General features: G+C 41.8%; 1 protein-coding gene across 4 annotated transcripts in view; it reads left to right on the forward strand.

Annotated features, from left to right (window-relative positions):
* Positions 1 to 13,196, forward strand: part of KLHL32 (kelch like family member 32) — a 226,852-nt gene that overhangs the window by 203,138 nt on the left and 10,518 nt on the right. For all 4 annotated transcript variants that reach the window (XM_055136569.1, XM_055136572.1, XM_055136570.1 and 1 more), the window contains 2 exons: positions 2,470 to 2,662; positions 4,497 to 4,591. In XM_055136569.1, the coding sequence (XP_054992544.1) occupies positions 2,470 to 2,662; positions 4,497 to 4,591 (288 nt within the window). The remainder of the gene's footprint in view (positions 1 to 2,469; positions 2,663 to 4,496; positions 4,592 to 13,196) is intronic.

The raw sequence follows: 13,196 nt of genomic DNA on the forward strand, positions 1-13,196 counted from the left end.
GTATTCACACGCTAGCTTATTAGGAATGACCCCACCAGGCCTTTCTGTTTCTTTGCCTTTGCAGCGGTTGGTGGCTCACCTGGCAGGCACAGGAGTGAAGGAAGCTAAAGATATAATCAGGGGATGCAGACAGGCTTTGCAAGCCAGATGGCATCCATAGTCTTGTGGCAGGGGACCTGACTGCTAATGCAAACATTGATTCCTAATACAGTAATAGGGTTGCCTCATAGAAAATACCTCAGGAAAGCGTCATCAGAGTTTTGAGTCAAATCCACTCACGAGTAATGTATTTAAGATAATTCCTAGTAGAAAGTTCCGACTGTTTTATTAAAGGAGACTTTTAAATACAAGGAAAATTTTATACATGTCCAAGAAATGCAAATCTAGTATTCAACCACTTCCTTTCTTCTCTTTTTCTGAATGTATCTTTAAAAGAGACTTCAGAGCTGAATCAGTAGAGAGGCTAGGGAGATAATATAGCAGAGAGGGCATTTGCCTTGCTTGCGTCTTACCTGGTTTGGTCCCCAGCTTCGCATATTCTCCCCCTTCAAGTACTGCCAGGAGCACAGAGCCAGGAGTATACTAGCCCTGAGCACCACTGACTGTGGCCACTAAACTACAACAAAAATAAAAAATAAATTAGTTATTATATATACCTTAAATTAGTAGCCCAATATTTTTCTGATTTTTTTCTTTTCTTTTTAGCTTTGTGAACTTGTGAAATTCTATGTATTCAAAACATCATATAATTTTTCTGGTCAAAATCCAAATTTTTCTTGGCAAAATGAGTCTGGCTTCTTCCTGTACTGCATCACTGTATCACTGTCATCCCATTGTTCATCAATCTATTCGTGCGGGCACCAGTAACGTAACGTCTCTATTCCTCCCAACCCTGATATTTTAGCACCCTCTTCTTACTCGTCTTTCCCAATGATTGGAGTCTTTTCAGGGTCAGGAAAATTAGACCTATCATTACTGTTTTTGGCATATCAATACGCCATGGGTAGCTTGCCAGGCTTTGCCCGTAATGGGTTGAGCGATAGCACAGTGAGTAGGGCATTTGCCTTGCACAAGGCCAACTTGGGTTCAATTCCAGCATCCCATATAGTACCCCGAGCACCGCCAGAAGTAATTCCTGAGTGCATGAGCCAGGAGTAACCTCTGTGCATCACTGGATATGACCCAAAAAGAAAAAAAAAAGAAGAAAGAAGGAACAATAATTCCTTCCTGTACTCTTAGCATTTATGTTGAGAAAAAATAGTGAAATTTAATTGTCCATTACTAGTTGAGATTTAAAATTAAAATCATACTTCATTTTTATATAATTACATATTTTTATGTTAGTTCAGAGCCTTATTTTAAGAGGAGTTGAGTATACCTTTTTTATCATTGGCCACTAGAACCAAATATCAAATATTTCACCATTCTCTAAAGTTACTGTGTAAAAGGTTGGTCCTCTACCAAGAGAATTAAATATGTGCCTAGAAATAACTTTTCCCATTTTGGCAGATGTATGTGATTGTAAATTTGTTAAAGGGGGCTGATAACAAAGGCAACATGAAAGTTTTTTGCTGAATCAAATCTTAGCTCTCCAGAGATTAATTCTTGATCTCTGGAGCTTAGTTGTGGAAAATGTAGTACCATTTCTCTCAAACTGTTTTATGAGGGGGGTCTTGGTAGTCAGTAACTATTATCACCATGTTTTTATTGGATCCATTTATCGGATATTTATTAAGTGCCAGGCATTGTTCTATGCTTTGTGTGTATTAGCTCATTTGTTTTTATTTTTTTATGACAGGCTTCTGAATGGCTTATCCTTCTCATTTTACAGAAGAGAATATAGAGACAAAGAAGCTAAATAAGGGGGTGCAGTGGTAGTACAGCATATAGGGCACTTACTATGCACCCGACCACATGGGTTCAATCCCTGACATCTCATATGGTACCCCAGGTACTGCCAGGAGTAACTCCTGAGAATTTCTGGATATGATCCCAAGACAAAACAAAAATGACAAAAATAACAGCTAAGTAAATTGTTAAAGGCCTCCTTCAGGTTATCAACTCAGGTTTCTGGATCCAGAGCCTGTTTTCTAAACTTGATCACACTGTAAGTGGTAGTTAGCTGTGTAAGGCCACTCTTGAAAAATTCGCATGAGTAAATTCCCCTTTGGGTGAGATAGACATCATGAAAATGTCTTTATCCTCATATATTCCCCTATAATATGTAAATTTTTTTCTAAAATACAACTCAAGCAAAAAGTGGGGTTTTTTTTTGCCATTGATCTCAGATTAAACACCTACAAAGTCATAGGCTTCAAACTATAGAAACAACGTTCAAGTAGAATGTGATTGACAAACATCAGACTCCCCGGTACTAATGAGACACTGCTGTTTTTTGCCATGATGGTCTTTTATTAACAGAATTTATCTAAGTTACTCCCTCCCATTTCCCCCCACTCCTCTTTTCAGAATAAGTGGATAAGCCGAAGCCCCATGCTTCAGAGAAGGGTCTACCACTCCATGGCTGCTGTGCAAAGGAAGCTTTATGTTCTTGGAGGCAATGACCTGGATTACAATAATGATAGAATTCTGGTGCGCCATATAGATTCTTACAATATAGACACGGACCAGTGGACACGTTGTAATTTCAACCTATTGACCGGTAAGTACCTTTGATTAAGAACATCAGGGATAGCAGAGACTCAAGAAATTGTGAGACGTTTTAAATACCTTTAGCGCATCTCAAAGTGTTAAGTGCGTAGTGATACAACAACCTACTTTTATTAACCAAAAAGATGTAGGGATTGTCTCACAAAATTTGACTTAATAAAAGGAGGCTTCACATCTGGTTCTCAAAGCATGTGTGTTTTCACATGGCTATGCCAAGTTCATTACTGTCAATCAATGTCCACGTAGAAACTTGCATATGAGGAAAATCATGTACAGAAAAGAAACAGCTTTATAGAAGCCAAATACTTATTTTTATTTATATTTATGCTCATCTTTTATTTTTTGTGAATTCTAGAGAGTAAGTCATTATTATGTCACTATCAAATACTGTTTTTTGGCTGTAAATTCAAATATATAGGGCAATTCTATTTATAGGGACTTGACTGCATATCTAGCTCCACATACCAACCATCACCACAGAGTTACCTAGTCTTGTCCCACTGGAAAATAAAAAAGAATATCACAAGTCACCCCTGATATTTCCTGGAGTTGAAAATTTTTGTCCTTGTCACCTTGTATCACTGAAACCCAGAAGTGGTCATATCCTTTCAAGGCTGCTCTACTAATAGGGAAATCACAAACTCTGAATAAGGGTATGGGCTGGACTAGTATCTGCAGACATTTTAATATTATAAGTGGACACTCAGTCACTCACAGTGGCTATTGGGGGAGGCAACTTCAATAAGATCACTAATGTGAGAGGGTCAGGTACATTGCACTGAGTTGTTCTTGCAAGAATGATCTTTGAGGCCCACTTACAAGTATTTAATGCTAGGTTGCCATAATGGTACTCTTAGGCCCTTGATCCCTGGATCTGTGGTTCTGTTTGCTAAGGAATCTAGCTTATTTATTACTCCAGTCAATCCTCTGTCAGCCTATCCATAAAAACAGACTATCCCACTGTCTGATGGCCTCTAGGGAAGAATACATGGTAGTGAGTTATTCCGTCTTCTCTTGAAATGGGGGGAGGAATCTTTCATCATTTTGGCGTGTCAATATCTAGGGAATAAGCAGGTTAGTATCAGCCTAGAAACTAATATGCTCTTACCACTGGTGTATATGCAAAGGGAGGATAGGGACTTTGTCAATGTTTTCTGTCATGTGTCTTCATCTGGATCATACTAGGAGTATGGGTTATTTTATTGGATTCTTGGGGGTGCAGCTGTTGCTTCCCAGATGAAGCACTTGAATTAAAAGCATTTGCTGGTACATGAAGTACATGTTCTTTTTCTAACATATAATTTATATCTATTAATATAAATTAATGACAGCCAACATAACCTAAGACACTTGGTTTATTCTAGTTTATCATTGCTCTATTTAATGGTTTACTTATTAACATGGCTGGCTGATAAATATTTTGGCCTGGTTCTGGCTTGACATAGATTCATTCTCTGAGAAACAGTGGTTAATTATTTGTTTTGAATATTGGGAGGCAGTGATCAGTCACTTTACAAATACTGTGGAAAGAGCTGGAAAGATAATATAACATGGTGAGCACATACTTCGCATATAGAAGACCCAGGTTAAATCTCCAGCATCACATGATCTCTGGAGCATTGCCTAAAGCCACTTCTGAGCGTTGCACTAGGACTAACCCTTGAGTACCTCCAGGTGTGGTACCCCCTGGGCCCTAACACACAGAAAAATCCCATGGAATATACAGGTGTGATAAGAAGGGATTGTATTTTTCACCAGTAAGTGTTAATTCAGACAGGCAAGGAAATGAATATATTTGCTCTTTTTGTTCGTTTAATTCTCTCTAGGTCAAAATGAATCTGGAGTTGCTGTCCACAATGAGCGAATATATTTAGTTGGTGGATATTCAATTTGGACCAATGAGCCTCTGGCTTGTATACAGGTAAGTGGAGGAAGTTCCTTTTGAAGTTTGTTCAAGTGTTCAATGAGGTTATTTTCTGCTGTGTGCCTAGTGAAGAAGGAAATATTTACATGTATAGAAGGGCTTGGTTCTCCTCGTGCAGCTAGTATTTGTACTATTTTATATATTAAAATTGACACTGTCATATTTAATGCTAGTTAATGACTGAGTTCTATTGGATGTGGGAAAAAATAGGATAATTTCCTTTCTCATAAAGAAAATCTAGAAATATTTTTTATTTATTCTTTTACACTTCTTATTTCCATAACTGCCACCTACCAAGAAATTCTTCATTCCTGGCAGAAGTGAGCATGGTGAACATGGTGATTTATGATTGATCTACAAGAAAAACTTCTGCCTGCCCCAGAAAAGGACACCTATTTTTGACATTTTTTATTCAATGCATTAGATCATCTACTCAGAGCAATTAGACAAGAAAGGTAAAGTCATCTATTCAAAAGGAAGAAATAAGACTATTTACAAATGATATGTAGAGTAAACCCTAGAACCTCCATCAAAAAAATCTGTTATAGGGCTGGAGCACAGCGGGTAGAAGTTTGATTCGCAGCATCCCATATGTTCCCCCGAGCATCTCCAGGAGTGATTCCTGAGTGCATGAGCCAGGAGTAACCCCTGTGCAATGCAGGGTGTGACCCAAAAAGAAAAAAAATCTATTATAGTAAACATTTAATATATACAACAGGGACAAAAAATACAATATATTGTGTTTTTATACACACCATTCATAAGGAAATTAAGATAAAACTCTATTTACAACTGCAACAAAGGAATAAATACTTAATAATGAATTTGGTCCAGGAGGTGAAATGGCTATACATTGAAACTAGAAGACAATTATGAAGACAAATAGAAAGTCATTTTATGCTCATAGATAAGAAAATTAATACAGTTAAAAAGTTAATGTTGGGGCTGGAGTGATAGCACAGCGGGTAGGGCATTTGCCTTGCACGCGGCCGACCCGGGTTCGATTCCCAGCCTCCCATATGGTCCCCTGAGCACGGCCAGGGGTAATTCCTGAGTGTAGAGCTAGGAGTGATCCCTGAGCGTCGCTGGGTATGACCCAAAAAGAAAAAAAAAAGTTAATGTTATGAAGTTGTGGTCACTGTCACTGTCATTCTGTTGCTCATCGATTGCTCGAGCAGGCACTAGTAACGTCTCCATGTGAGACTTGCAGAGTCTGGCAAGCTACCCGTGGTGTATTCGATATGCCAAAAACAGTAACAACAAGTCTCACGAAGTTGTGGTATATATAAAAAATTGGAAACAAAACAGTTTCAAGAAATGATGAAATCATGTAATTTGCTCCAATGTGAGTAGAACTGAAGTTATGTTCAGTGAAGTAAGCCAGAAGGACAAACAGGATAGAATAACTAAAATAACACAGGACAGCAGTACATAGGGTGAGGGGGTGCAATGTATTAAAGGGGCTTCCTAGACCAGCCATTACCCTAGAGTTCGTAAGTAGGTTAGAGAAGGAAAGAAATCAATAGTGGTAGATAGAGGCTGAGGGAAAGTAACCACCAAGTAACCACCGGGGTGGAGGTGGGGGCAGAGGTCAAGGACTTTAGTTATATCAGTGATGTAGAGGAATGTAAAAAATCTCCCAGGGTGGCCAAGGAAGAGCCCTGGTGTCTCTCGCCGTCAGTGGCGCCCGGGTTTGGGGGTCGTCCCGGGCCACTAGCCCAGCCGGGGCGGCCCAGGCCATGGGGTAGAGGGAAGAGGAAACAAGGGCCGAACTGGTTGATTGATCAGTTGCTGTTTATTCCATTCTCTTCACGCACCTGTTCCAGTCTCTCTGAGCTCCCCATTCCCGTCTCACACTGGCCCTCATTCCTGTCTCCTCCTGTCTCTTTCGCTCATCTCTCCATGCTCCATCTTGCAGCCTGGGCTCTCTCTCCTCTCTGGATTCTGACTCTCACTCTGACCTCTGGATTCTGACTTTGACTGCTTCTTCCCAACTACTCCCTGACTCCCCTTTTCTGCCTCTCCCCACTCATCTCTCCACCCCTCGCCCTCTGGGGCCCAGCTACACCACTATACCCTGTCTGGTAGCAAAATCAACATAAGAAAGCTCTTCCTGACTGCCCATCAGGCTCAGGGGCAGAAACACCACCCGGGGGTATTCCTCTCCTCCTAGCATCATAATTAACATCTTAATATTAGTTATTTTTGTATGGGCACAGTAAGAGATGCATTGAAACTTGTAGGGCAGCTCCCCTGGGAACATCTCGCCACAGACTCAGACTACAGTTCTCAAGCCGGATTAATCATTCCTAACCCTAGCAGGGTCTGTATCTAGTTATTAATTTTTGGATCATGACAGCATCTGTCCATGACCAAGCTCTTAGTATATAGGCACTTTGGCCAGGCCCGTCTCTATGCCAGGGTAGCTCATAGCTCACCGCTTACCCTGGGTCCATCAAGTCCCTTGCCAGGACCCTGCTTTTGGGGGTGCTAGGAAGCTGAGGCTTAGGTGAGAGAACAGATGCCCAGGAGGAAAATATCATTTAGAGTCAATTGACTCCCACATTACAAAAGAATAGCATTTACTATCTTCCTGTACCCATACAAAAAGGACATTGCTCTGAATAAACTATGCAAAGGACATAAGGAGAAGAGGAAAACAATATTTACAAGTCAGCAGAGCACAAAGAAAGAAAGTTACAAATTAACACAGAGGAATGGGAGCACTGTGATGGGAGTAACTCAAATAAACCTAAGCTACCTGTGGCAATGTTATCCTACAGAGGAATATTAGAGCTATAAATCTAAACCACAGAGTTAACAGCACTGAAAACATGAGAACTAAACTACAACAATCAAACTTTAAAATGTATCTGTCTAGACAACTGGGTGTGGAGTGTGTCTGGGAATCTGGTGGAGGGAAGATGACATTGGTGGTGGAGTTGCTGTTAGAACATAGCCATGTCTAAACCTCAACTATAGTCAGTTTCGTAAGTCACTGTGCTTTAGTAAAACTTACAAAATTTAATGTAAAAATAATCCTTATTAAAATTTCAGTGACATTTATATTTTCACAGGAAAAAACAAATTCCTATTTTTTTTTCTTTTTGGGTCACACCTGGCAATGCACAGGGGTTACTCCTGGCTCTGCACTCAGGAATTACCCCTGGAGGTTCTCAGGGGACCATATGGGATGCTGGGAATTGAACCTGAGTCAGCCACTGTAAAAAACTAAGGCACGCTGAAGGGCATGTGCACTCACGGGCTCTCCGGGCGGCTGTGTCTCACCACCCACGTTCGGTGCTCTGGAACCACTGTGTATGGACTGGATCAGGACAGCCGTTGGCCAAGGACAGGCAAAGGAAGAACAAGGACCAAGCTGGTTGCTGATTAGTTACCGTTTATTCAATCTTCCATCTTTCTCATCTCCCGCACTCCCAGCTCCATCCTCTCTCTTGATCTACTCCCGGCTCTCGATCTCTCTCTGGATCTGTGGATCTCGGCCCCCCAACCCACTCTTACAGCCTAGTTAAATCTCCCCAGCATGAGGGGGTTGGGGTGTACACCTAGGTGTGGTCACAATCAATAGGGTAAGGTTCCTTTCCCTTAGGGGGTGCTTCTCTTAGGACTTAATTCTCTTTCAGCAGGAGGATCCACCCAAGGGCGGAGTCCCATGAGTGTGTTTCTCTTCTCCTCAGCCAGCAAACATATAAGAATCCATATTAATCATTTTGTATGGACACAATAAGAGATGCATTAAAGCTTATAGAATTGCTCTCCTGGGGCCATCTCAATCTCAGACTACAGTGCTCAGGCCAGATCAGTCATTCCTGTCCCTAGCAGGGTCCTAGTCTCATCATTACTTTTGGATCATGACAGTGTTTGTCTATTGTAGGATGACATTACTTTGTCCTTTCCCTCCTTGCCACAAGTAGCTTGTCCCGGTTTTACCCAGAGTTTAGGCTTACCCCAGTCACACCCATCAAGGTGTTCCCGAATCTCTCCCATCCCTCTGGTTAGCTATAATCACTTCTCCATGCTCTCTTCCCCAAAAGAGTTAATCCTCAGCTTTCCCTTAATCTGACTCTGCTAATTTGCAAGGTCAGACCTTCCTAGGATACTGAATTTATATTATATAAGTTAATACTGCCTTTCTCCTCTTCTTGTGCCTTTTGAATAATTTACTTTAAAGCTATGACTGTTTTGTATAGACACAAGAAGACAATATTATGTTTTTATAACTTGGGAATTAATTGGCCTCGAATATTATTTCCTCCTGGGCATCTGCTTTCTCCACTTAAGCCTCAGTTGCCCTCAGTTCCTAGCACCCCAAAGTAGGGTCCCCGACGTGGGATGGGAAGGATCCAGGGCAAGTGGTGAGTTAGGTGCTACTCTGGCATCGAGATGGGCCTGGCCAAAGTGCCTAATTCTTAACTATCAGTTAAGAGCTTGATCATAGACAAATGCTGTCATGTTCCAATAGTAATTATGAGACTGGGACCCTGCCAGGGATAGGAAAGACTGATCTGGCCTGAGCACTGTAGTCTGAGATTGAGATGGCCCCAGGAGAGCAATTCTATAAGCTTTAATGCATCTCTTATTGTGTCCATACAAAATAATTAATATTATGAATTCTTATATGTTTGCTGGCTGAGGAGAAGAGAAACACACTCATGGGACTCCGCCCTTGGGTGGATCCTCCTGCTGAAAGAGAATTAAGTCCTAGGAGAAGCATCCCCTAAGGGAAAGGACCTTACCCTATTGATGGTGACCAAACCTATGTGTACGCCCCAACCCCCTCATGAGGTGGAGATTTAACTAGGCTGTAAGAGTGGGTTGCGGGGGGCCCAGATCCAGGAGAGCGGGAGAGAAGCGGAGGGAGAGAATGAAATAAATGGATCGAACAACCAGTTTGGCCTTCTTCCTTCTTCCTTCCGTCGCCTTCCCTCGACCTACGGCACACACAGCGGTTCCGGGGCACCGAACGAGGGCGGTGAGACAGAGCCGCCCGGAGAGCCCGCGAGTGCTGGCGCCCTTCGGCGTTCTTCAGATTTTTACAGTCTATGATCAAGCTCTTAACTTATAGTTAAGAATTAGGCACTTTGGCCAGGCCCATCTCGATGCCAGGGTAGCACATAACTCACCACTTGCCCTGGATCCGTCCTGTCCCTCGTCGGGACCCTGATTTTGGGGTGCTAGGAACTGAGGGCAACTGAGGCTTAAGTGGAGAAAGCAGATGCCCGGGAGGGAATAATATTCGAGGCCAAGTAAATCCCAAGTTACAAAAGCATAATATTATCTTCTCGTGTCCATACAAAAAGGACATTGCTTTAAAGTAAATTATTCAAAAGACATAAAGAGGGGAGAAAGGCAATGTTATAGTATTCAGTGTCCTAGGAAGGTCTGACCTTACAAATTAGCAGAGTCAGATTAATGGAAAGCCGCGGATTAACTGTTTTGGGGAAGAGAGCATAGAGAAGTGATTATAGCTAAACAAAGGGATGGGAGAGATTTGGGAACACCTTGATGGGTGAGACTGGGGTAAGACTAAACTCTGGGAAAAACCGGGACAAGCTACTCATGGCAAGGAGGGTGAGGACAAAGTAATGTCATCTTACATCTCCCCCTTTTCTGTTTACAAAATTACAAAAATTTGAAATAGAAAGAGGAACAATACTAAATACAGTACAATTCCAAATCACAGCACAATTCTAAATCACAATACAGTCTTATTAGTTGTACTAAGATTTCAGTCCAACCCTGGGTCCAGAGCAGTGCTTGTAGTAAAGCGTCCAATTGTCCTGCACTGTCCAGGGGTGATGAGAGTCACCAATGATAAGAGTCATTTAGTCCTGTTTTGAAGAAATGAAGTGTCTGGATCAAAACTGGAGTTGTCCCGTAACAGCATCAGTAGTGGTAGCAGCAATGAGTCTCAGGGGAGCAGCAAGTAGAAGTCCGATAAATTTCAGGAAGCACTGGATCGGTCAGGGAGCACTGGAACTGGAGCACCACAACTTCTGGCAGGAGAACTTCGGCAGGGGAATACAGCCATTCTCTGGTCTGATTTTTCGGCAGTCATAGATGTGCAACCTAGCTTATGTTTGAGAAAAAACACTTTTTTTAAAGTTATCAGAGGCCTTGACAGTTGGGGTTTGGTCTCCATGCCTGTGGATAAAGAGACAGAGGAAAGCTACAATACAAATGGATATCCTAGAGAGAAATGAAAAGGTGTTCCTGTTAAAAGCCATTCCTTTCTCCTTCAGGAACCTGTGAATTCCAGGGAAAGGGTAAAGTAAAATATTGTTAATTCAAAATATGGAGGCCTGCGTTGTCCAATCCACAACCTGTAAAACAGGGGTATAAGGAAAGGTCTTAATGTGACCTCATGAAATGTGTAAGGAGCTAGAGGCCTTTGCTCTAGGTGACGCTGGCTCCTCTTCTTTCCTTGTGACTTCCAGCTGAAATCAGTTTGGCGACGAATCAGAGCTGGAATTTGAAGGGTTGTGAGACTCTCTTGGTCTGAGATCCAAATCAGGTTGTTGAATTCTACTTCTGACAAGACGTAATCGGACCCAAAGTTTCTTAGTGGGGTTATCATCTGTTGAAATAAAAGCATAGCCTTTTCCTCGAATGAGGAGTTTTCCTGCTACATTCAGTTGAGAAAATACCTCCTTTTTCTATTTGATTTAACATTCCATATGTCCACTGAAAACGTAGAGGTGGTGCGCTTAAAGCCACAGTGTTCTTTACTGAAAAGAGGTTGTAGTAACTGTATCGGGGCAGGAAATAGGTTGCACTTCCTGCCATCACTGGCTGCAGCGATTATACTGATTGGAGCTCTGAAACTCCACATTGGGAAAAGGGGCTGCAACTGAGAACATCCCCTGATTTTGCGGGGCCTGGGACTGGCCCCCTTGCAGGTGTCCCGAGTTGGGGTCACTCACTGCATCAAAATTAAAGCGACAATCTCTGGCCCAATGATTTCCCCTCTTACACCGGGGACAGGGCCCGGGAGGTGTAAGTCTGGCTCTGCAGTCTCTGGCTTCCCTTCCAGATTGAGAGCTGGGAGTAGACCGAGAGAGAGGACAGAGCTGGGAGTGCGGGAGATGAAAAAGATTGAAGATTGAATAAACAGTAACTAATCAGCAACCAGCTTCGTCCTTGTTCTTCCTTCACCTGTCCTTGGCCAACGGCTGTCCCTATCAGTCCATACACAGCGGCTCCAGAGCACTGAACGTGGGTGGTGAGACACAGCCACCCGGAGAGCCCGCCAGTGCATGCGCCCTTCGGCGTGCCTTAGTTTTTTACAAGCCACATGCAAGGCAAACGCCCTGCCTGCGGTGCTATCGCTCCAGGTCCCAAATTCCTAAAATTTGAATGTAAGCACAAAAGACTCCACATAGCTAAAGCAACTTTAAGAACAAAACTGAAGTCACTGCACTCCCAAATTTCAAGTTATAGTGAGCAAAAACAAAATGGAATTTGCATTAAAACAAACTCTTAGGTCAATGAAACAAAACAGAGAAGCCACAAATAAATCCAGGTGTAATTACCCATTTTGAATATTCAAAGTCAAAATGATTATATTCCTGGATTGAAATCAGATTAACTCCTTGATATTTGTCTTGTCAATGATTTGTAAGAAATCTTATCTGACTCCAAAACAAAAAAAGAGGCAAAAAATGCAAAGAATAAACAAAGAGGGATATCAAACAAAAAAGCTTTTTTAGAGCAAAGAAAATAGCAAAGGGAAGAGGTAACCTACTAACAGGGAGGAAATATTTTGAAATACAATTCAACAGATTAAAAAAGAATTTTTTTTTTTGCTTTTCGGGTCACACTCAGCGATGCACAGGGGTTACTCCTGGCTCTACACTCAGGAATTCCTCCTGGCGGTGCTAGGGGATCATATGGGATGCTGGGAATCGAACCCGGGTCGGCCGCGTGCAAGGCAAATGCCCTACCCGCTGTGCTATCGCTCCAGCCCCTATAAAAGAATTTTTATATACAGAGAGGATCTGATTAGATGTTATTTTCCAAAAATATAAATGAACAATAGGTTCATAAAAATATCTTTGTCATTTACTTCTGTTTACTTTTTATCTACCGAGAGTATCCCGCCCGCATGGCAGAGCCTGGCAAGGTACCTGTGGCGTATTCGATATGCCAAAAACAGTAACAACAAGTCTCGCAATGGAGATGTTACTGGTGCCCGCTTGAGCAAATCGATGAACAACAGGATGACAGTACTACAGTGCTACAGTGCTACATTTTATCTTTGGTCTGTTTCCCCCCCCTCTAATTCTCTGAGGTATAATATTTGGATTATTAGAGTAACTCCTTATTTTCATAATAAAAGCACTTTTTACTATTATCTCCCTAATTAGAACTGCATTTTCTGCATCTTGCACGTTTTGGTATGTTGCATTTCTCTTTCCAACTATCTCATGATACTTTTAAATTTTGTCTTTGAAACATTGATTGTTCAGTAATATGTTGCATAATACTCACATTTTTGTGAACTTTCCAATTTCCTCCTAGTAATTTATAATTTCAGAGCATTGTGGTCAGAAAAGATGACTGGTATTATTTCAATATTCTT

The sequence above is a fragment of the Sorex araneus genome, chromosome 4, assembly GCF_027595985.1.
Source record: "Sorex araneus isolate mSorAra2 chromosome 4, mSorAra2.pri, whole genome shotgun sequence".
Classification (NCBI taxonomy): Eukaryota; Metazoa; Chordata; class Mammalia; order Eulipotyphla; family Soricidae; genus Sorex; species Sorex araneus.